We start from the raw sequence: 24147 nt of genomic DNA, 5'->3' as shown, positions 1-24147 counted from the left end.
TCCCACGGCTGCTCATCTGAGATTGCATGGCAGATATCAAACTGGGACCTGCCATCCAGTGATTCAACCTGCTGAATTGTTGCTGAAGTCTCAGGTGACTAGGTCAATCTCACGGTTAAGAACATAAGAACATAAGAAATAGGAGCAGGAGTAGGCCATCTAGCCCCTCGAGCCTGCCCCGCCATTCAATAAGATCATGGCTGATCTGACGTGGATCAGTACCACTTACCCGCCTGATCCCCAAGAGGTTGTGACCCTCTTAAATGGAATAGTACTGTAACAATTGCCACTCCACTCTTTAAATGTTTTATTTTGGGATGTGGGCATCACTGACAAAGCCAGTACTTATCACCCATCCCTACTAACCCTGACATGGCGGTGAGCCACTGTCCTTTTGAAACAGTGAAGTGGCTTGCTCAATCACTTCAGAGGGCAGTTCGGAATCTACCAGAGTAGTGTGACTTTGGTGTCACACACAGGCCTGGCCAGATTAGTGAGGCTTATTTCACTGAAGGACATGATTGTCACCAGTTGGGCTTTTTGCAGCAATCAAATAGATTTATGGTTACTGTTACAGATAGCTGTTTTTAAAATTACAACTGAATTCAAACGCTCAAGCCGGAATCTTACCATCGTTCACGCTGGTGGGAATTTCCCATCCCGCCTCAGTGAACGGAGATTTGGCTGGCCGCCAAATTCTCCGACTTCGCTGCAGCGGGAATGTGGCGTGAAGGGCAAATAAGATTACGCTCTCAAATGTCAGTAGTGGGATTTGAACTTTAATTCTCTGGAATATTAGTCCAGTACCATAACCCCATACACTACCATTCCCCATAATGTTTCTCTTCATAAGTAAGTTCATAACACAAAATCTTTAGTGCTGCTTATTTTTCACTTTACAAACAATTTTATAATAATTTGTAATTAATGAAACTTAACCTTTGTGGAGACACAGGAGGCTGCCTGAGTCTTTTGCATTGAACAGATTGAGGCACATGATAAAATAGATTGTGGGTCTGGAGGATTCTTCACTGAAGTTTTCAGCAATCTAGAGATGGGGATCAAAATCTTACCAGAATACGGCAGTGTATATTTTCTGAAGAGAAAACCGCCGTCTTTCCAGAGAAACCGATTGGTTTTCTCTCCAGGTCGTACGACACTGTCAAAAAAAATCAAGGGGGCGTGATTTATACATCATACAGTGGGCGGAGCCTAAACATGCTGGCAAAACCCCGCTGCTCAGAGATTGGGCCGCCATCTTTAACACCGAGCAGAACCTGAGTAAAACTACCACCCTCCCAACCCACTAAGGGGGTCTCAGGGGCCTCCCTCCCCATCCCCAATTGGAATTGACACTTCTCCCACCTGCCCTTCCCAACTTCTCTCTCCACCACCCCCCCCGCCACACACACAATATGAGCTGCTCACTAATGACATGCTAATGTATTAAAATGAGCCTTCCGCGGTCCCATGGTGTGTTTCAGGCCACTCCACCAGTGAGGGGCCGGTAAGATCAGAACTCGGAAACTCGCCGGCACAAATCGCGCTCTCTGAATTATGAGCATGCGTCACCATTCCTGCGCTCGGAGAGTGCGGGCTCAAAATCACCCCCAGAGTCTCTGAGGTGGCAAATTTGCACCTTGTGCAAACCCTCCTCAATGAATGGGCTTGCTCCCAACATTGGCGATCCTGATTCAAAGTTGTAAGGAATGCTGAAAAGTGCACCTGAGGTGTGTAGAACAGGTGTGTCCAAACAGATGTCCCAGACTCTGAAAAGCCCATTAAACTGTACTTGCATTTATTACTGGGGTTTGTCCTATTTGAATTATGTGTGGCTGGAGCTAAAAAAGCTGTTTTTATAATACTGTCACCTCGGTGGTGGATAAGTACTAAATCAGAACCTCCAAATTGACCCAACAGCTTCAGCTTGCTGCATTTGAGTAACACTTGGATTTAAGCTTGGATTTTCTATTGTGGGCATTAAGGTACGTTTCTATGCAGGCATGGCAAACTGAATTCATCGACACCAGTTTTGAGGTGGTGTTCTGAGTTTGGAGTTAAGCTGCAAAGATAGGATAGGGTGTAGTGAGCTGCACCCTGCTTTCTCCTGTACACAGCTAAAATGAACAAAAGATAGACTTATATTCTGATATCCCTCATTTCGAAGTAACAGAATAATCTTCCAAATACTAACATTTAAAACTTCCCACAGTGCATGCACCATCTGGATGCAAAGTCAGTTTTTTTTATACATATATTTTAAAAAGAAACTAACAGCTTGTTGAATTATACCAGTCTGCCACCTATTCTGTGAGTTCTTGCATACACCTTTCTCACTCTACTTCAACTTGCTCTGACATGTTCAAAGGAGTCCTAAAAATACCTTTACCACGTGTGAAAATAAGAAGCAAAGTGAGGGCATAAAATGAACTGATGTCAGTGAAGCGCCAGGTACAAAAGCATCAAACTGGTCCCCAAGATAGGACAAATTGAAAATAAGCCGGAGATACAGTAAAGGACAAGGAGTATCAGGGTCGACAAGAACAAATGAAGGAACTTTCCCCACAAGTGAAAAAACAGAATGTTCCTCGTAGATGTACGTGCAAACACACAGGCCAGTCTGTTTCTAATGCCCCACAGCCAAAAGTGATCAAACGTAAGTGATCATTGTTTTCTTGTTTAATTACTAGCTTCCTCCTCTATCAAGCTGAGTGGATGAGATCGTGACGTGCTGCATACAGGCTCACAGCATAATGCTGGTGTATCAGTCGGGGCATGCTGTGTGCAGCTGGTTTGGTTTGCAACCTGCCCAATCCTCTTTACTTTGTTTCTCCATATAGTTAAATAGTTTTATAATTTCCATTAAATCATCTTGGATTGAGGCTTTTGTAAAAGGTACTTGTGTGTACAGACTGGGTTTGCCTAACCAGACTAAGACACGGAGTAATTATATGCAATGGTGAGCGTGGAGATTCTTCAGTGCGGTTCATGCAGATCTTCGAGTCCACTGCATGACATTCCCATCACATTGTCCTCTGTGCTTGCTCACAACAGGCTTGTCTTGTGCTTCATGGAAAATCCTGTTTGTCCCCAATGAAGAACATAGAAGAGGCTGAAGTATTGCTTTTCTTAAAATTAAGTATTGGCGAGTAAATTGGATAGCCCGCAGATAGATGTGGGAATGGCAATCTGCAATGAACTCATGCCTGTTCCGTACTGCAGATAGCAGGCCAACCTCAAAGCCAGAACTGCACAGCTTACTGGCTGTGTGCGTCAACGGGAGGCCCAAAATGCATTGTCTAAAGCTAGCCTGAATGTCTTGAAGAAAGGTGCAGTGTAGCTGGAGCAGGTGCTGGCAGTCATACAGGAAGAGAGTCTAACCTAGGGAAGAGTGAAGAATGGCTCAATGTGATAAAGCACAGGCTCCGCACTTTGCAGACATTGCACTGGAGGCCTTGGTGGAGGAGTTGGAAAGGAGAGATGTCTTTCCCAGACCTGTTTGACAATAGAGTTTTTTGCTGGCCTGATTGGTCAGCCTTTCCATGTACTGATTGGCCATTTGGTCAGGATGCTGAATTTGGCGAATCAGAGATTCCAGGGACATGCTCAGTTTGAACATGCAGTTGATGAGCGTTTCCTGTTTAGAAGGAATCACTTGGCTAAAACAAAACTGCCGTTGACCAAACTTGCATGGAAACTCTGAACAAATCAGCAGCTTTGATTTGAATGTACAATGCACACGAAAGAATCAGGAGTACTTTTGAGGTCACCACTTGGGTTAATTTTCAAAGGCTTCAAGGAGGTAGAGTGAGAGAGACATAATGGAAGGGGAGAGAGTTAGAGAGATAGGGTGGGAAAGGAGAAATAGTGTGACAGTATGAAGGGAGGAGAGAGAGTGAGTGACTGGAAAAGGAAGGGATAGAGAAATAGATGGTGGAATTTTCCCATCCTGCACACTGCGGGAATCGTGGGACAGAAAATTTGCCCCACCATTTAAAGGTATGTTGGCCTCGAGCGGAAATTTCCAGTCTTGGGGCCAAAGCAGCTGGAAAATCCTACCCAGTGTGTGAAAAAGGGGAGAATGAGAGATATTATGCGCTGTGGGAAATTTGAAATGCTCGTTTTTGGAAGGGGATTATTTTTGTTCGTTTGAAATAAGGGATATAATTTTCCATTCGGAGACTGGGACCAATAAGTCAATGGACATTCAGCTGACTCTTCAAGTTTTCCCTCTTGCTTGGGGTGGGTCCCACCATTGGCGGAATTGTAAAATCCCGACCTAAGTCTGGTGATGGACACGAAAGTCAGAGTGACATCTGCTGGAGGCCCTGCCCACAATCAGCTCATTGGCTCCAACATCCAGGCACTATATCTGAACAACACCTTGGCAGCCATTCACACTTCCACCCTGCTCCTTGACACTCACCCCAGTCCTGGCTCAGTCTCACCCTTTTCCTGTACCCAATCTTGATGCAGAGTGTGAGACAGGCTGCTGACATCTCTCAGTGATAGTGTGAAAGGCAAAAGCAGCTTCTACTGATCTGAAAGTTGAGGAAGAAGTCTGCCTTGCCAGGTGCACACCACTTCTGTACAATCGTGAAACAGAACCTTCTAGATTCCTGTTGATGTGACGCTAAATTTGGAGGGGGCGGGGTGGCAATATTCCAGTGTGTTGGGCTTTTAATAAACATTCATAAGATGCAAATAGTGTTCTTGATATAGATAAGTGGAACACTCGACCCTCTTTTAATCCATCATGAAAGTTGGGAGGACAAGATTCCAAACTGATTTCCCAACATCGGGAATCTGAATTTTGTCCTCTTGCCAAATCCTGCTCCACTAGCCCATCACTCTTTCCACTGCTGGCAGGAGAGAGAGAGAGAGAGAGACAGAGTGGGAAAGAGATGGAGAAAGAGGCAGAGTACAAAGGGGGGAGAGAGAGAGAGACAGTGTGGAAAAGGGGAGTAAATGAGAGAGAGAAAACAAAAGGAGAGTGAGAGTGGGAGAACGCAAAAGGGATGGGAGAGACAGACAAAGTGGGAAGGGAGGAGAGAAAGAGAGAGGCAGAGTGGGAAAGGGACTGGACTTGGTGCGCGAGAGAGACTGTCTGTGTGAGAATCTTTTTAAAAAATAAACTCTTACTTTAAATTTAAGGCAAACATGATACAGGTCTTTTAATTTGCTGACAGTCATAAATGATTTTGAAGTAATTATTTCACTTGGATTGCTAGCACTGTACCAGAGGAAAATGGCTTTTGCCTCAAGTTAGATAAATGTTTTTACCTCACCAAACCTTAGATATCCTCTTGATTGACTGAGCTGGCAGGGCTGGAACTGTTGTGGCTGTGTTGATGAGCTCTTTCAGAAAAGGTTGCAGAAATATCGAGTGAGAACAACATTGAATGATTAACAATTGCATTGGATATATTGGTTCATGTGACAGTGGCAAGGTTGGCCAAATGCTACATGTGGATTGCAATAGGTTAAGGTTGAACATTTGGTCGTTTTGCTTCATGACCTTTGAGGATCAATGAGTATTTTCAGACAGAATTCGCTCTCGGTGTGGTAAGTGGATGAGGGAGAGTTCACGACAGGGTAAATGTTTTCTCTGGTGTTAAGTAGCACATCAAGAAACTAAACAAGTACTCTCAGTGCCCGCTGCCTGGGGAGATAGTGGGAGCAGGTACGATAGCGTCATTTAAGGGGCAACAAATAAATGCATGAATAGGATGGGAATGGAAGGGTACAGACTCCGTAAGTGCATCCGGTTTTAGTTTAAGCAGGCATCATGATTGGCGCAGGCTTGGAGGGCCAAAGGACCTGTTCCTGTGCTGTACTTTTCTTTGATCTTTGTTCTTTGTCTGCAAATAGGCAGAGTTTGAGAAAACTCCCAATGGTGACCAGCCTGGATGAATGGCCAGCTTTGTGGTGGGGTGGCTTTTAGTGGAATATTTTTAAAACTAGTGCAGAAGATCATGGAAATCTGATTTGTGCTTGAAATTCCACAATCTCTTTTACTGGTTACGCCAATATTAGGGGGGTTTGTATCACCCAAAGCAGCACAAATGAGTGGAAACTGTTTGCAGCAAACAATTTCACATTCTAATGACCCTAAATTTTAAAAATGTTATTGCTAACTCACATTTAGTTCTTTTTAGTTAGATTTAATTTATGCCATCTTGTCACTCAATGACAAACAAAATGAGAAACTCCCACTATCATACAATCATGGCAGCTTTTAACCTTGGTTCCAGGAAAGAAACCCTGATTTCCTGAAACTCTCTTTTTAACTGTAACCTTTTTAACCTCAGTAGCATCGTAGTCAATCTGCATTAGGCATTTTCATTTTGTTTTTATATTCTTTCTTTAATAATTAGATGGTACGTAAGGTACATTTCCATCCATATTCTTGTTTTCCAACACATTGGGCAGAATTCTCCTGTTTTTTAGGCTAAGTATCCACGCCAGTAGGAAAGGGTTTTGCATTGGCACTGAGAGCATGTCAGGCGGGATTCAATAGGAATCTCTCAATACTTTCAATGGAAAGTAGGAACCAATTGTGGGGAAAACGGAAGAAAATGAATGCACAAGAGGCCTGGGTTGGTGTTTCCTCTTAGCAGCATGACCGCGCAGCACGGTGCACCACCTCACCAGCAAAAACAGACTGCACACAACCAATTTTCCCTTTTATGGTGCACCAGTGCGGCTGTGCGGCAGTCCTGTAGGGACCGTGCAGTGCAGCAAGCAGGCTGCACACAGCCAGGAGAATTTGGGTAAGCGGAGGAGAAGGTTACAGATATCGGGAGGGACAATATTATGAAAGGATTTAAAAGCAATAATGAGAATTCTAAGTTTAGAGGCATTATAGATCATCAGGAGAGGAGTGATGTGTGAGCAGGATTTGGCAGGGGATAAAGTATGATGGCAGAATTTATCATCTATACGGCGGAAGATGGGTGTCTGGCTAAGAGATGGTAGCAACAGTTGGGCTTGGAGATGGCAAATATCACGGATGAAGGTTCCTGTGGCAGGCAGATAGGTTGAGGTAAAGAGATGGCAGTAGGTGATCTTTGGAACAGAGTAAGTGAGGTCGTTAGCTCAACCTGAGGCCAAATCCAACTCGGGTTACAAACAGACTATTTCAGCTGGGAAAGTGGCCTTGGAGAAAGGTGGTATTTGTGGCGCAGATGTGATATTTTTAAAGGTCTTCTTAGTTTGAAGATCTCATCTGGTGTAATTTCTCTTGCAAGTGTTAGTCCTGATTTTCATTTAACCTACCCTGTAAGCACAGAATGCTCTATTTTAAAAAAAAATCATATTTTATCTAATATTTCTATTCATCCATAGACTGCTCCCACTTCCTTTTCCCTCCCTGGAATGTATTTGGCATCAGTCCTTCCCATTTCCTGTTTCAATACTGCCTCGCCCCGTCTGCCACTCAAATTGCTCATTTATCTTCCATTGAATGATCCAGGTCCCATTGCATTGTGCACATATTTTCAATTTAATTACTCTTTTTTTTCCCTTTCGTTGTACTGAATTAAATTATATTGTGGTTGCATTTCCCCAAACTTTAGGTTTTCTACTTGCACTGAGTGACGGGCAGCTTGGTTAAGAATCACTTCCTTCCTTCCTTCGAGCATAGTAGCACATGACTGAGAAAGAAGTCCAGAACGCACTTCACAATTACTGTGTTTTCTCAATAAACATTATAGCACTTGGGTCAAAAGATCAAAATCCATGTTAACGCACAACATTACCCTGGTTGGAGAGGAAATGAGGCCACACATTAAGTTGTCATCAGTAGATAGCCAGCTTGCAGTTTTCACAAGTGTGTAAATTGTAAGAGAAAAGGAAGAACAACAGAAGTAAGCGGTCATGAAGCCCTGAGAGAGAATTGGTTAAACAGATGGCACTGCAATAAGTCACGATTTCAATATAGTGAGGGTGCTGAAAAGCAAAGGATTGTGTAGGATGATGATAACTGGGGATTAGAAGGAACAGCAGCGGAAAGTCAGAGGAGCAGTGAAAATTGTACCAATTTTAAAAAAGTGTTGCCAGGGAAATCGCTGGAGACTAGGACTGAGGGATCATGGCCGGAATTCTACAACCTCGCCCGTGCCTGGGATTTTCCAGTACCGCTGCAGTGAATGGAGATTTGGCTGAGTGCCAAATTCTCTGTTCTCATTGACAGCTGTGGCAGGTCGAACGAGATAGGAGAATTCCAGCCAACATTTCATTGCATATATGCGGAAGAGTGAGAGGTGCTAGAAAGGCCTCCTTGAATCTAAAAGAAAATATATTGAAACCTTGGGCACATGGGCTTTTTTGAGGGTAGACTTGATGAAGGAAAACAGCTCTTTGGATGCATTCTGGACAGAGTTCATGGATATCATCTGAAGGAAAAGTGGCAACTTCATTTGAGAACAGAAGTTGTGAGATCAAGAATGATAAATAGATGTTAACGGGCTTAAGATGGAGCGAGGAAAATGCAAAGTGATTTGTTGGTCGAGTGCATAAGACACATTTGTCTCACCATTAAAAATGTCACCACTTTGGCAGGCTCATTATATATCCTTGTGTAGTTATGCATACATGTCATACTGCTTGGAATATTATTTAAGATTCAAAGTAGCCATTTTATTGCGAGGGTTATTCCACTGTTAAATGTTAATTTAATATGATTTTAAAAGTCTGATTTCAGGTTGTTGGTGTCCATATTTATGGTGTCAATTTGTTGCATTTTGTTATTACTATGTGGTTATGGTTGAACATTGCAATCCAACTTATGTAAAGGTGTCATTTCCTTTCTCTCTCAAACCCACAGATTTGTCTGCAGTGAATCAGCTCCATGGCGTACACTCTAACCCCAGCTCCTGCAGCCCTTGTCGGCCCAGCTCAATGCTGCGTCTGTAAAGTGGAGTTGTCTGTGTCTGGCCAGAATCTCTTAGACAGGGATGTCACATCTAAGTCTGACCCATTCTGTGTAGTGTTCATGGATGTCAATGGAAAATGGTCAGAGGTAGGAGAACAATTATTTCACGGTCTGGATCATACATGGAGTTTGAGACTGTTCAGTCAATTGGTAAAAATGTTTCTATAATTAACATGTTTTCCTTCTGCCAGGGTTGAAACATTGCAGAAAGTGGAGAGAAGTAGAAGGAGGCAAAATAGCCAAGAGAGGAGAGTGATGAGTAGAAAGGGAAGAGTGACTATTGGTTAGAGAATGGAGAAGAATAGAAAGGACTAAAGTGCCTCATTTTAAAAGGGAAATGGGTAGTAAGTAGGAAAGTAGAATCCACCACATGTCAAGACAGTACGAACCTAAGAAATGAGAGCATGGGTAGGTCATTCAGCCCTTTGAGTCTGGGTTGCCATGGTAAGATCATGGTTGATCTGATTGGGGTCTTAACAAAATTGAGAGGGAGGAAATATCCACGGTTTTAGTGGGCCTAAAAATGGATAAATCCCCAGGCCCAGATGAGATGTATCCCAGGCTGCTATGGGAGGCAAGAGAGAAGATTGCAGAGGATCTGACAATTTTCAAATCTTCTCTGGCCACAGGCCAGAGACTGGAGGACAGTTAATGTGGTACCATTATTTAAGAAGGGAAGTAGGGAAATTACAGGCCAGTGAGTCTAAATTCAGTGGTAGGGAAACTATTGGAAAAAAACTCTGAGGGACAGAATTAAATGGGGAGGCAAGGATTAATCGAGGATAGTCAGCATGGTTTTGTCACAGGGAGATCATGTCTTACAAATTTGATTGAATTTTTCGAGGAGGTGACTAGGTATGTAGATGAGGGTGGTGCAGTTGACGTAGTCTCCATGGACTTTAGTCAGGCTTTTGACAAGGTCCCACATGAGAGATTGATGAAGATTGTGATGATATTGTGTCTTTAAGAAATGTATTTGTCATGTTTTTTGTGCATGATCTGTTGTCGCAGTTTGTTTTTATTATCGGGTATATAGGAGATGTGAGGAAAAATCTTTTCACCCAGAGCGTGGTGGGAATCTGAAACTCACTGCCTGAAAGGGTAGTAGATGCAAGAATCCTCACAACATTTAAGAAGTATTTTGATGAGGACTTGAAACGCCACAAGGCTACAGACAAAGAGCTGGAAAATAGGATTATAATAGGTGCCTAATGTCTGGCATGGACACTATCGGCTGAAGGGCCTGTTTCCATGCTGTATGACTCTAACTCAACATTCCTGCCTGGCCCCCATAACCTTTGACCCCTTTATTAATCAAAAATCTGTCTAACTCAGCCTTGAACACATTCAATACAGCAACCTCCACTATCTCCGCCATAGAGAATTCCAAGGATTAAGGACTTTCTGTGAGGAGGAATTCCTCTTCATTCCCATTTTAAATGGGAAATGCCTTATTTTGAAGTTGTGCCCCAGTTTCCCCCTCGAGGGGAAGTATTCTCTCAGCATCCTTCAAGCACCCTCAGAATCTTTTGTTTAAATAAGATGACCTCTCATTCTTCTAAACTTCAATGAATATAGGCCCAACTTTTTAAAAAATTCACTTATGGGATGCGGGCATCGTTGGTTAGGCCAGCATTTATTGCCCATCCCTGGGTGCCCTTCAGAAGGTGGTGGTGAGCTGCCTTCTTGATCTGCTGCAGTGCATGTAGTGTAGGTACACCCAGGTGCTGTTAGGGAGGGAGTTGCAGGATTTTAACCCAGCGACTGAAGGAACGGCAATATATTTCCAAGTCAGGATGGTGAGTGACTTGGAGGGAAACCTCCAATCATCAGGGTAAACCTTCCCTGAACTGTTTTCAGTGTATGCATATCCCTCCTTAAATAGGGAGACCAAGACTAGGCATTACTTTAGGTGCAGACTCACCAACATGGGGAATGAGAAGTAAGCAGTCTCTAACTATTGGGAATTCTATTCCAAAGGAAGGGGGACAGAAAGAGCAGTGGCATCTGAAAAATAACAGTTATGGAATAGCAACAGTGGAGTCCGGGCAGATGTGGGCCACAGTAATTAATTAAAAAACGGTAGCTTTTCGGAGAGCTGTGGGGGCCAAGGGGTACATAGGAGTGGCACAGTGGCATAGTGGTTAGCACTGCTGCCTCACAGCAGCAGGGACCCGGGTTCAATTCCGGCCTTGGGTCACTGTCTGTATGGAGTTTGCACGTTCTCCTCGTGTCTGCATGGGTTTCCTCCGGGTACTCTGGTTTCCTCCCACACTCCAAAGATGTGCAGGTTTGGTTGAATGGTCATGGTAAATTGCCCCTTAGTGTCAGGGGTATTAGTAGGGCAAATACGTGGGGTTACGGGGATAAGGCCTGGGTGGGATTGTTGTCGGTGCAGGCTTGATGGGCCAAATGGCCCCCTTCTGCACTGTAGGGATTCTATGATTCATAATACACAGATGTGACGGAGAGGCTAAGCTGGAGTTGGACCACATGGATGAGGAAGGAGAAACAAGATTGTAATTCAGTCTTTTGCAGTAATGGTGACCTGGTCTGGGAGCCGTAGTTGGGAGTCAGGTACAGAATGAATGTGTAAAGGAGATGTAAGAGGATTCAATTTTGATACATTACATAGAATTTCCAGCCCAGAAACAGGCCATGATGGAAAAGGTCTATGTTGAAGTTTATCTTCGGTAAGGAGTCTAACAACACCAGGTTAAAGTTCGACAGGTTTATTTGGTAGCAAACGCCACTAGCTTTCGGAGCGCTGCTCCTTCATCAGGTGAGTGGGAGTTCTGTTCACAAACAGGACATATAAGGACACAAACTCAATTTACAGAATAATGAATAATGATTGGAATGTGAGTCTTTACAGCTAATCAAGCCTTAAAGGTAGAGACAATGTGAGTGGAGAGAGCATTAGCACAGGTTGAAGAGATGTGTATTGTCTCCAGACAGGACAGCCAGTGAGACGTTGCAAGTCCAGGCAAGTTGTGGGAGTTACAGATAGTGTGACATGAACCCAAGATCCTGGTTGAGGCCGTCCTCATGTGTGCGGAACCTGGCTATCAGTCTCTGCTCAGTGACTCTGCGTTGTTGTGTGTTGTGAAGGCCGCCTTGGAGAATGCTTACCCGAATATCAGAGGCCGAATGCCCATGACCGCTGAAGTGCTCCCCAAGTTATCTTCCATAGGGGCCTTCTCCCACCTTTCTGAATTTCATCCTGTCAGCATCTTATTCCTTATTACAACACGTGCTTACTGAGCTTCCCTTTAAATACATCAATCTTAATAATCTCAACCATTCTGTTACAGAATGCTTCATCATTAAATTGTCTGGAACCTGAATTCCAAAAAATTGAATACTTCAAATTAGAATGCTGAAAATTGTTGAAGACCTAATTTTCTGGTGTTTGATTTGCATGGAAAATTCATACCGGATCTCTGACCTTGAGGGATAAAACACAACAACAGATACTTAAACACGAGTTTAATTTGTTTTTAATGCAATTCACTCTGAGAATGTGGGCATCACTGGTAAGGCCCATCTTAACTTGCTTTGAGAATATGGTGATGGGACAACTTTCCAAACTGCTGATAGTAATTTGACACAAAGGAGTGGCTTGAAAGACCACTTCACAGAGAAGTTAAGCATTGATCATGTTGGGAATGACTGCCATCACATGTCAGACCAATATAGGCTAAACAACAATGTTACCAGAAGATGCGACCATTGAATTAGTTTTGTGAGTAATAATTTTCTAGCCCCATCATGGCGGGATTCACTGGGGGGGGGGAGATTCACCAAGCCAGCCATGACTTTCAATGGGACCGGATGATCCCGGTGGCAGATGGGGGGATAAAGTCTTGCTCAAGGAATTTGTTTGCCAAAAGTAAAACAACCATTTGTTTCTTCAGAAGTAGCTCTTAAAGAGAATAATTACCTTTCTTTGATGATTTTTTACCTGGAAGAGTGAAAGAGATAAAATGGTCCCACAAAGGTACAAACTTGTACATTTGCACTGTAATCAGTATTTTGTGTTCCCTTTGATTGTAGAGCAGCGGCTGGAATTTTCCCGCCATTCTCACTGGTAGGATCTTCCGGTCCCGCTGATGATGGAACCATGCCATGGGTTTCCTGGCTGTTGGGGGGGGGGGGGGGGGGGGGGGTGCACAGAATGGGGAAACCCTGTTGGGGAAACCCTGTTTCGTGACCGTGGAGGTGGCCCACCATCAGTGGCTAATGGTGGGCTAATGGTGGGCCACCTCCACGGTCACGAAACACGCCGGAAAATTCCGCCCAGCATCTTGAAACTTATCAAACACTTTATAATTGAAGAATGTCCCAGAGCACTTCACAGAGTTATAATTGAACGAGTGGCTGCTGAGTCAAAGACATTTGAAGAAATGAAGGAAATACTTGGTCAAAGAAGTGAGATTTAAGGAGAGTCACAAAGGAGCAGCGAGATGTGGAAAGACAGAGGGATTTAGGAAGGGAATTCCAGGGAATGTGGCCTAGGTAAATGAAGGCACAGCCATCAATGGTGGGGAGAGGGAGGGGCAGATGCACAAGAATCAGAGTTTGAGGGAAGGAGTGTGTAGGATTAGAGGACATTGCAAAGTTGGCAAGGGAAGGCCATGAATTAATTTAAAGATTGAGTATGGAAAATTTAAATTTGGGGTGTTTAGGGCACTGGGAGTCAAATGAAGAAAGAGACAATGGTTTGGCATTTGTTATGGGTCCCGAAATGATGTGTCAGTATTGACAATATTGACTCAGGTTCCTTGAAAAAAAACTGGAGGTTCTGTATTGGTGCAAATCCACATGGAAGGGGAGAGGAATGTACTGTTTAAAAAAAGCATACATCACACTTTACAAAGCAAATGTAGAGAAATCAACCACATGAACTGAGAATGTATATCTATCCTATGTAAAGACTTTTGTTGTATAATCCTCGAATGTTCCTAAGATCTGCAAGAATGTAATTACTGGGCAATGTATTAAAGCATCAGTTTGGCTCCTAAAACTTGTATCTTGCACATCATTTGGACCATGGATGGGCAACACTGAGATCTAGGACAAATAAGAGGGAGCCAACCATCAATATATAGGATTCTAAGTAGAATGCAACAGGTACTTCTGATCACTAATTCTGTACACTAAGCAGTATAAAGCAGAGCTACAAGATAAGATAACCAAGTTACAAACTGGTAAAAGACAAGTTAGGAAACATTTCTTCATACAGATTGTTTTGTACCTCAGTTGGTCTTCTGGGTAGTAGAGGCAACCCCCACCCCTCCAGCCCCAAATGTTGTGAGGTAGGTGGACTAAATAGCCTTCCCACATCTCTATCTTTTGGAACACAAAAGTTAAACTTAACAAGTCATCCAACATGTTCACCAGTGTATATCAGGAAATAAATGTCCAGCATAAGATCACTTCTGTTCTAGGACGTTAGCTAAAGTGAAATCTTTTTTATTGTATCTGCTCTCCTCTGACAGATTGGCCGAACAGAAACAGCCATGAACAACCTAAACCCAGTATTTGCCAAGAAATTTGTGGTAGACTATCATTTTGAAGAAGTACAGAAATTGAAATTTGCCTTGTTTGACCAGGACAAATCCAGCAAACAGCTTTATGAACATGACTTTCTTGGAGAGTTTTCATGTACTCTGGGAGTGGTAGGTCTGACTTTTTGTATGATCTTGAGTTATTCCAAAGCAGCACAGACTTCATTCTGATTAAAAGTAAACTTTTGATTAATGACGCAGATTGTTTCAAGCAAGAAGATAACGCGGCCACTTACTCTGACCAATGGGAAACCTGCTGGAAAAGGAACAATAATGGTACAGTCAAATTTAATATTGACCATCACTGCAATAGCAACCTAAACTCTTAAGCCAAGATGTGCCAAGAATACCAACTTAATGAAGAAGACAGTTGAAGTAGTTAATCATTCTGACCAGGTCTATTGTGTTGGGATTTTAACCCAGTGAATTAGTATTTGGAGTTAAGTTTTTGAAGGCTGGTGTTAATGGGAAAGAAATATAGTCAGGGTCACCAGAGTAAGCTTGAGTCTTCATTATATAACTGATCTGAGTGAGCTTGATGCTATGACTTAGTATCCAAATAAATGTCCAAATCAGCCTTTGAATTGTGCACTTGGGCTCAGACTTCCGCCATTACAGAGTCTCTCCATCATGGTAAAAATAGTGGAAGTGGCTGAAAGTCATAACTCCTGTCCCCAAACATGGCAATTCCCATTTTCACGGGGGTGGGAATTGGGGCAGGGAATGTTTTGCACATATGGGCTGGAATTCTCCCATCCCACCCGCCACTGGAATTTTAGCGGGTGGGTTACAGAGAATGTGAAACGCCATTGACGGTCAGACGGGAATTTCCGGCTTTTAGACCAGCACAACCGGAGAATTCCGTCCATGAGCTTTATGGAGGCAGCTGACCATTTGAAGCATCAGCCGCCTTCACACGAGTGGGATTTTGGTAGCTTTGGGGCTGAATTTTACACTCTGAGATCTGGAGCGCTTCCCACTTTGCGGAGCGTATTAAGGAGCGTGTTGAGGTCGGGTGCCGCTTATGATGTTATTTTGCCGGTTTGAGATAATATGGCATACAGACATCTTTCTGTGTCCAACCAAATAAACAAAATCAAAGTAACTTGGGGATAACTCAAAAGGAGCAGCTCCCTAAAAGGAGGGGAATATGGCACACAGACGGCCCAAAAAGTCAGAAACACACCCACGTTATTTAATTATCAATTTACAAGGCAATTCAGCTGATTACATCTTGCTGCCACAATACAGTCAGAGGGCAATAATACGCCTTCAGGGTCGGGTTTGCAGCGGGTGAGGAATCTGTGTTTTTAAAGGCTAGCTCATTTGGGTGGGTTTTTAAACTGCAGTTAAGGTCAGAGTCTCAGCTTTGTAGTTCAAACTCTATTGGCTCCAGGGGCTGCTCATGTAAATGGACAGAGGCACCCTGAAGACATTTTTTATCTCTGATTCAGAGGGCTGTTTTGATGGAATATTTTCCGTTGGAGATACAATCTCCAATGAGGATTAGGTGGAGGAGGGGAAGTTGGGTGAGAGGAAGAACGAAACACAGGGAGGCTCAGAATGTTGTCGTTTCTCAGGAAAAGGGGACGGAGCAGCACCACACCCCGAGGGTCAGGAGGAGTGCAGGAACCCTCATCAGAGGCACAGGCCAGATTATGCCACCCCCAAGGGTATACAGGCAGCAAATGAACTATCTGCAACTGAGTGTGACTTAGGGCAGAAAAAGACTCAGGTCGGAATTTTACCGCCTCGCCAGCCCCAGAATCGGCGCGGGCGAGGCTCGCAGAACGGCATTCTCCGTTGGCCTCGGGCGGGATCTTACGAGCCTCGGGCGGGCGAGGCGATAAAATTCCGGCATCAGACATTAAAGAGTGATGGTGACATCTCTATGTGAGATGCTCACAGGGGAGATCTCATCCAATTGCCTTGGGAGCTACCCAATGCCTGCCACATTGAAGGTGACAGTGGTGCTTTATTTCTTCACAACAGACTCAGTCTAGGCAGTCTCTGGAGATCGTAGTGGGGTAATGCAGCCTACAGCACACCATTGCATCAAGGTGTTCATTGACGCAATGTTCTGAAGTGCTGGGAATTACATTTATTTTCTCCAGAATGTCCAAATTCAAATGGATAGAGCTCACTGATTTGCAAAGAGTACAGGTTTCCCCGGGGTGCAGGGCGCCATTGACTGCACTCACGTAGCTGATAAGCCTCCTGCTGGACAGCCCTGCACCTTGATGAACAGAAAGGGCTTCCACTTGATCACTGTGCAGCTCGTGTGCGACCATAATCAGAGGGTCATTCAGATGTGTGCCAGGTCCCCGGGCAGTTGTCACACTCATACATCCTTAGAAACTCACAGATTCCAGACCGCTTCATCCTCGAAGGGATGGCTACTAACTGATCCAGATTATCCACTGAAAAGATGGCTAATGACACTTGTGAAGGTGTCCAGAATCAACGCCGAGAGGAGGTGCAGTGAGAACCATGCCAGCACCAGGATCATAGTGGAGCGGACCATGGGTCTCTTAAAGATGTGATTCCTATGCCTGGACAGGTACATACATTACTTCCCCTCATGTGGGTCCCTGATGGTCGTGGTTTGGTGTGCATTCCATAACATGGCCACCCAAGGAGGAGATACCTTGGAGGATGATGACGTGGCAGCCAATCATCTGAGGATAATGGTGATGATGAGTTGAAGGGCCACAGCATTGCTCCTGATAATGGCCCTGGCCATGGTCAAGTGGATGGCCATGACATGGCCAAAGTGGTAAATGCGGGGTCACTTTTAACATTTAAGAAAAACTTGGACGGGTTCATGGATGAGAGGGGTGTGGAGGGATATGGTCCAAGTGCAGGTCAGTGGGACTAGGCATAAAATGGTTCGGCACAGACAAGAAGGGCCAAAAGGCCTGTTTCTGAGCTGTAATTTTCTATGGTTCTATGGTTCTATGACACCAGGATTCCTCATTATGGCAAAAGGTTTCTGTAGTATGCCACGCTGCTGCTACAGAAGGAGTTTAGCGAACTCTTGGCCTTCTTCTCAGTGTGAGCTGATCGCATTAATCATATGCTGTATGAAGGAGGGTTACAGGGATTGCCTCACTGAATCTGGGGGCAGCTTCACCCCTTCTAGAACCTTTCTCCCCTTTCTCTTTGGCGTAGACATTTCTGCATGGAAATAAATGTACAACTTCTCAATGCCAAAAGGTGGGTGAGTTGTTTATTTTTAAAAAATTCTGCCACCAATGAAGATTGAAGTCGTTGGCAGGGATTAACTAAAATTTAAATTGACTTACCCAGCCAGACTGATAGGTCACCTGACGCTGTCCTGTCCCAGGGGTCCTTTTAAAGTGCTGGTTGTTACCTTGTTCTAGTTTTCTGCTGTGGCCTCAGAGCTGGGACATCCAGCTTTGAGCATTCATTTGGGCTGGATGACTGTCTCTAACCCACCCTTGCTGCTAATTTGCAGTAATTATCAGGCGCACACTGACGGCGGACCCGGAAGTCAGAATGTCGCCAGCTTCCACGTGCAGAGCCACTGTCGGCACATGACCGTATTATTCAGCCCTTGGAATGCGTGCAGATTAGACCTGGTAAGAGTAGGCTGAACTTTGTCAATTCATTTGGATTGCCAGGGTATCCCTTTGCAGAGGTAAGGCACTCCTTTGGATATGGTCCTGGGATACCTTTTGGTGGAGAACAGGTGCCTCTTGGTAGAGGCCAGGTGTCCTCTGGGATAGGTCAGGTATCCTTTGGGGGAGGTAAGGTGCCCTTTGGAATTGTTAAAAGTGGGAGTAAAGATGTGTACAAAGTGCATAAACTTATTATTGTCAAGCTCATTTGGACTGTCACAGACCTGTCACAATCAGCTGTCAAAAATGTCAAGCACCTGGCAAAGGGAGCTGTTGAGTTATTTAAAAGTTCTGCCCTTTATATGTGTGAAAAAGTGTCTGGAAAGTTTGAAAAATATGATTGTTGTTATTTCACTCTGCCTGTTGACATAAACCTGAGGGTTTCCATTAATGGGTTAATGCTGTATGACTGAGTTCACAACTGTCCGTTATCACAGTAAGGTGCCTGCCATTTCACATTTTGACTGACAGCTACAAGTGGTTATAGATTATTTGACATGGGATGAATTCCATTGTTTATTGTTATAGGGACTTGTGCATTTGAATGAAACGTTGTTGTTGTTATAAGACTTTATTCAGTTAAAAGAATGTGAATACATTAAATGGGTTTTTATGAACGGAAGTGTTTTTTCAATATAGTGGTCTGTAATGGTCACTTAGAACATTATTTTATCTCATCTCTGCATGGATCCTGAGGTCTGTCCATGGTGGATACCAGATGAGTTGGCATGGTAGGTGTAATGGCAAAGTGTGGTGCGTTGGCATGAGTTGACACTAAGTTCTCATAGAGGCTATAAAGGGCCTTGGGGATAGGTAGGGGGCATAGCTTGGGCTTGAGGGGCCATTGGTGGGTTGGTGGGAGCATGAGGTGGTGTAGGTTGGCATGTGTGGAGGGGTGAGGGCTGGGGGGGAGGTTTCATGTTTTATTCCTTTTTTATATATTTTGGACACGGTGCTGGAGCCCTGAGGCATTCCTTCTGCCCCGCCCACCTCCGTACCTGACATCCTCCTCAGTTCTTTCCAGTCTGCTCCCTCCGGATGGAAAATCCGATGTCCGGGCAGCCAATTTTAAAGGCTGGGTTCATGGAGCCAGGAATTCTCTTGTCTCTGTGCATTCAACCCAGGAATCTGAGTCCTGGTCTTCATCCTCATTCCTCCACAAGTGTTATTTTTATGCTGGTATGAATGCCAAAGCATTATAAAGTCACCCACCTGGTGTACAGCAGATGTGTTGGGCGGTAGCTGCGTGAATAAATTTACAAAATGAAATATTAATGCATCTTCTCTTGCATTTACAGATAAGTGCCCAAGAAATTTCAGATAATAGAGTAATCACCCTCAGCATGGTTGGAAGAAAGCTGGACAAAAAGGTAGGCCTAAACCTATGAGATGGTTTATAGTGTGCGAGTATATTCATGCCTAAGACCACTCCATTATGTTTCTGACTGTCAAATTAAAATATTCCACTATAACATTCCTATGAAACCCAAACAAAGGTTCAATTGGATTTCTTTGTTGTTTATGGGATACATTTTCCAGTCCCACCTGCCTCCGGAATCATCACTGGCGGGGTGGAAATTTGGCAGACCATTTAAAGGTCCTTTGACCTCAGACGGGAATTTCCAGTCTTGGGGCAGTCGCAACCTAAAATCCTGCCCATAATGTTGTCCAATATCCACCTGCTGCTCCTGCAGAACATTATGGTGCTTCGTGTGAAACGGTTGGGAATTTCGTAGCAAATGAGTATCCCCTAAATTATTCGATTTGTAATTGCAACCTCAAACAATGATGGCTTGTGGTGATTCTGTTGATGGAGGTGTCTCTCCAGGGTCTGGAACATTTCTAATGATAATCGGCTAGGACAGGGAAGGATTTCGGCATCAAAGTATTTTCTTGAAGAGGTCACGGCATCTGAGAAGGCAAACGCTTCAGCTCAAACATTTGAAGTATGTCACCTGTGTCAACCTTGGCTCAGTCGGTCACACTCTCACCTCTCAAGTCTGAGCATCACGAGCTCAAAGCCACAATCCGCAGACTGGGGCACGTCATCCAGGCTGACACTCCCAGAGCAGAACTGAGGAAATGCTGTAGCACTGGAAGAGATGTTAAGCCGAGGCCCCATCTGTCTGCTCAAATAAAAGTAAGAGATTCCATAGCATTATTCAAAAGAGAGTGAGGGGGTTCTCCCAGTGTCCGAGTGAATAAACCAATATCAGACCATTTTGACATTTATCTCTATGCTGTGGGTGGGACCTTGTTGTTGTAAATTGGGTGTCATATTTCCCTACATTATAACAATGACTACACATCAAAAAGTACTTCTTCAGCTCTGAAGCACTTTGGGATGTTCTGAGGTCAAGAAAGATAATAGGTGCAATCTTATCGGCTCACCACGCTGATCAATCGGCATGATGAGCTGGTAAGATAGGTCGAGAGGTGAAAAATCAGGTTCACATCCGGTTTCTCGCTCTCCCGATCTCATCGGCACTGTTTTGCGGGTAAAATTAGCTTTGTGCCCAGAAAGGAGATCTGCCAGTGCACTGGGAGATCGGGGAACCATGCGCAATGACGCCCCTAGAGCTCAGCAGCCGGCTTCCCAGGCGAGATTAGGCTCTATCCCCCACACTGACGAGAATTGCGTGATGGCTCCTGTTTTGCACAGAGTGCCAAAAATTTGTGTTTGTTACCTCGCTGAAAAAACCAGCGAGAAAACCTACTGTTTTCTCACCCAATCGACACTTAGAATTTTGGGGGGAAATTCTGCCCATTATTACAAGAGAAAATTCTTTCATCTTTCTCATGCATTTTAATACTAGCATGTGTGATGATTTGGTTGCTTTCCAAAGTGATGCTTAGCTTTTTAAAGATTGATGTTCCCTATGGCTTGATACAGATCAATACTAACCATCATGAGGACAAGTGAATCCCTTTTAAAATTAATGTTGTATAATTTCTCAGAAAATCTTCATTGCAGAATGATTCACAGTGCTGGCAACCTTTAATAAAATGCAGCAGCTTTTAAAGTGTCTTTCTACTAACTATAGAATTCTACCACCTCACCGCCATGAAATTGGAGTGGGCGAGGAGCGGACAACGGAAATGTCCATTTACTACGCACAGGAATTTCCAGTCTTGTTCGAACAAGACTGTAAAATGGTCTTGGACTCCAGGACTTAGGGGGCAGGACAGTTTTACATAGGATATATGGCAAAGAAACAGGCCATTCAGTTCAACCAGTCTATGCTGGTGTTTACGCTCCTCTAGAGCCTCCCCCCATCTTTCCCCATCTCGTAACCCCTACCTCATCTTTCCTCCACCAATGTAATCTTCTATTCCTTTCTCCCTTGCAGCTTCCCTTTAATGCATCAATGCTATTTTCTTCAACTACTCCCTGTGGTAGCAGGTTCAACATTCTCACCACTTTTTGGGGGAAAAGGTTTCTTCTGAATTCCCTATTGGATTTCTCGGTGACTATCTTGCGTTGATGGCCCTTGGTTATGATCTTCCCCACAAGATGGAATATTCTCTCTATGCTAGGTCATCCCTCAGCTTTCTATTTTTGAGAGAAAAGAGTCCCAGCCTGTCAATCCTTTCCTGATTTGTATACGCAGACATTTCTGGTAGCATTGTTGTAAATCATCCATGCACCCTCTCCAGTGTCTCTATATCCTTTATATAATATGATGACCAGAACTGCACAAAGTATGTGATCTAACTAAGGCCCAGTACATGTTTAGCATAACTTCTCTCCTTTGCAATGCTGTTTTGAAATTTTCAAAATGTCTTTATTACAAATAGAACAAATAAGGTCCTCTTGGGGATCCCATTTCTTGCATTAGGATAGTTAATGGGACACTTCCAGTCAGTATAAAACTTACTCTGATGTACGTCTGAGGAGATTCGAGGCTCAGTTACCTCACCAGCCTTTAGTTGAATAACAATTCCCAATTTAGGATGAGAGAAAAATCAAGTAGGATTGTCTTTCATGATTATTACCAAGGACCTCTCTTATAAATGAGTGTCAATGAGGACTGAGTTGACCTGAGTTGTTATTCCCCCACCCATTTCGATCTTGTGGTCAATTACCTGCTAATGACCACACTCTAGACTTGCATGTGGAGAATACCCTTTGGATCCAATATTCAATGACTGCTGACGTCCTTGCACCATATTTCTGCACCTAAATGCATTTGAAGTGAAGCTATGATTTAGTGCCATTCCTTGGACACTGAGTACACAGTAGACAGGGATACTATATGCTGCATTCTGACTGAGGATACAATTGTATAGTCACAGTGCATGCTCATTAATTCCTCCAAAGAGAAAATTACACTTCAAAAATATTAATTGCAGCATGCCCACCCATCACTGTAATCTCCTGACTACTTTGCATTATAAACCCAGTTTACTATTGGCTTACCACTGAGCCTTAATCTAGTTCCACTGCATTAGTCCTGTATATGGCGCTAGGGTAAAAAAGGTAACAAGAAACATTTTTAACTTACTGGCTCTTATCTTTTTTCTCCTTCAATTTTGCCTTTGTGAGGTGCTTTTTTTAGTATGTACGGGTTGGACTGTATAATTACAGGCTTTTGAATTATAGTAATCAGTGTAGTTCACCCACTGGTGAGAGCACTCCCTGCTTTCTTTGCTGAAGGTATGTTAAAGGTGACTGAAAATCAGACCAACAGCATGCTTGGGAAAAGAGGCGCTTGCTGGAATATTTGAGCAGAGAGTTGTTCCTGTCAAAAATAATCACCTTGGGTGATGGTCCAGTGGTGAATCTTGCCGCGAAGCTAAGGGCTAGTTGGTATCTTGGTGTCCTTTGGCAGGTCCATGCCAAGAGCATTCCCCCTTATCCTGCTGTAAGTGTGTACTTCAAAAGGTGAAGTGCCTTGTCCCTTATACTGGAGCCAGGTTATTTTCCGACCCGATCAGACTATCCAGTTCCTTGTGTTTTTTTGCTGTGCTTTCGGAGTCCATTTTCTCCCTGAATTATTAATCGTACAAACTGACTGCTCTCCTTAAGTTGCGCTGTATGAAGGAGGAGGTGACTTGGGGTAGCTCAGGGAATGTTATTCCCCCTCCCCTCAATCCTAAGCATGAAAGGCTTCTTTGCTTTCATTTATTGAATATGCCAATGTTGTACATAGTCTGCACTATGTGCAAAAGGGAGCAGTTTGTCCACTGAGGATACCAATTTCAATCTGAAGAACACTGTGGTGGTGTGTATGGAGCAGGGGGAGGGGGGAGATGGGGTGTAATATGCGTTCGGAGCTCAAACCAGAGCATCAGGTGGCGTGTTTGCCAGAATGCTTCAAGACAGCGACCAAAGTAAGAAGTGTTTATTATATCCATAGCTCTGCATCTCCAACACACTCACTCTTCTTGAGAAGCCCCACAGCAGGAGTGCAGCCTTGCTGAGCTTACACAAATGCATACCACTCATCAGTAAGTTAGGTATGACTGGTTAATGCACTACAGCAGCAGAGAGATGCTCCTTATTCATATTAAATATGAAACATTTTGATTATCTCCAGAGGCTAAATAATTTTTCAAGCTGTTCACATATAGGGAGTCGGGAACATCACAGAGTGTTCATCTGCTGCTTTACCAGTGCTGTATGTATATAGTCTAGGAATCATTCTTGCATTGCGAGGCTTTTCATCTGCATTAACTCAGCTTTACAGACTGGTTTCTTTCTTGAGTTTCAAAGCATCCAAAAAATCTTTTTCTAACCAGAATAGTACCCTTCGCAGAATAAGTAAGAAAATAAGTTGTTTTGAGGTGTAAGATATTAACATGGATAGTAATAAAATTGCTATTTGAATAGGACCTTTTCTCATTCTATTCTTTTGTTGTAGGATCTCTTTGGGAAATCCGACCCTTATTTAGAATTCTACAAACAAGAGGAAGATGGAAAATGGATGCTGGTACATCGAACGGAGGTAGTTTTCTTTGATCTTTCATTGAATGGAATTGTCTTCTTTTAATGTGGTGA

The 24147-nt window shown here is 43.7% G+C and overlaps 1 protein-coding gene across 2 annotated transcripts in view; it reads left to right on the top strand.

The window, feature by feature from the left end:
* cpne2 (copine II) overlaps positions 1–24147 on the top strand; it is a 242180-nt gene that overhangs the window by 15910 nt on the left and 202123 nt on the right. The window contains exons 1-6 of one of the 2 annotated variants that reach the window (XM_078211020.1): positions 2415–2656; positions 8828–9022; positions 14437–14616; positions 14707–14781; positions 19445–19516; positions 24011–24094. In XM_078211020.1, coding sequence (XP_078067146.1) covers positions 8852–9022; positions 14437–14616; positions 14707–14781; positions 19445–19516; positions 24011–24094 — 582 coding nt within the window. In that variant the 5' untranslated portion in view covers positions 2415–2656; positions 8828–8851. Of the gene's footprint in view, positions 1–2414; positions 2657–8827; positions 9023–14436; positions 14617–14706; positions 14782–19444; positions 19517–24010; positions 24095–24147 lie in introns of those variants that run through there. The other variant, XM_078211019.1, reaches the window with a different exon arrangement.

This window comes from Mustelus asterias, chromosome 4, assembly GCF_964213995.1.
Source record: "Mustelus asterias chromosome 4, sMusAst1.hap1.1, whole genome shotgun sequence".
In the NCBI taxonomy this organism is placed as follows: domain Eukaryota; kingdom Metazoa; phylum Chordata; class Chondrichthyes; order Carcharhiniformes; family Triakidae; genus Mustelus; species Mustelus asterias.
Note: the sequence above shows the minus strand (reverse complement) of the source record. Positions and strands in the feature narration are given on the sequence as shown.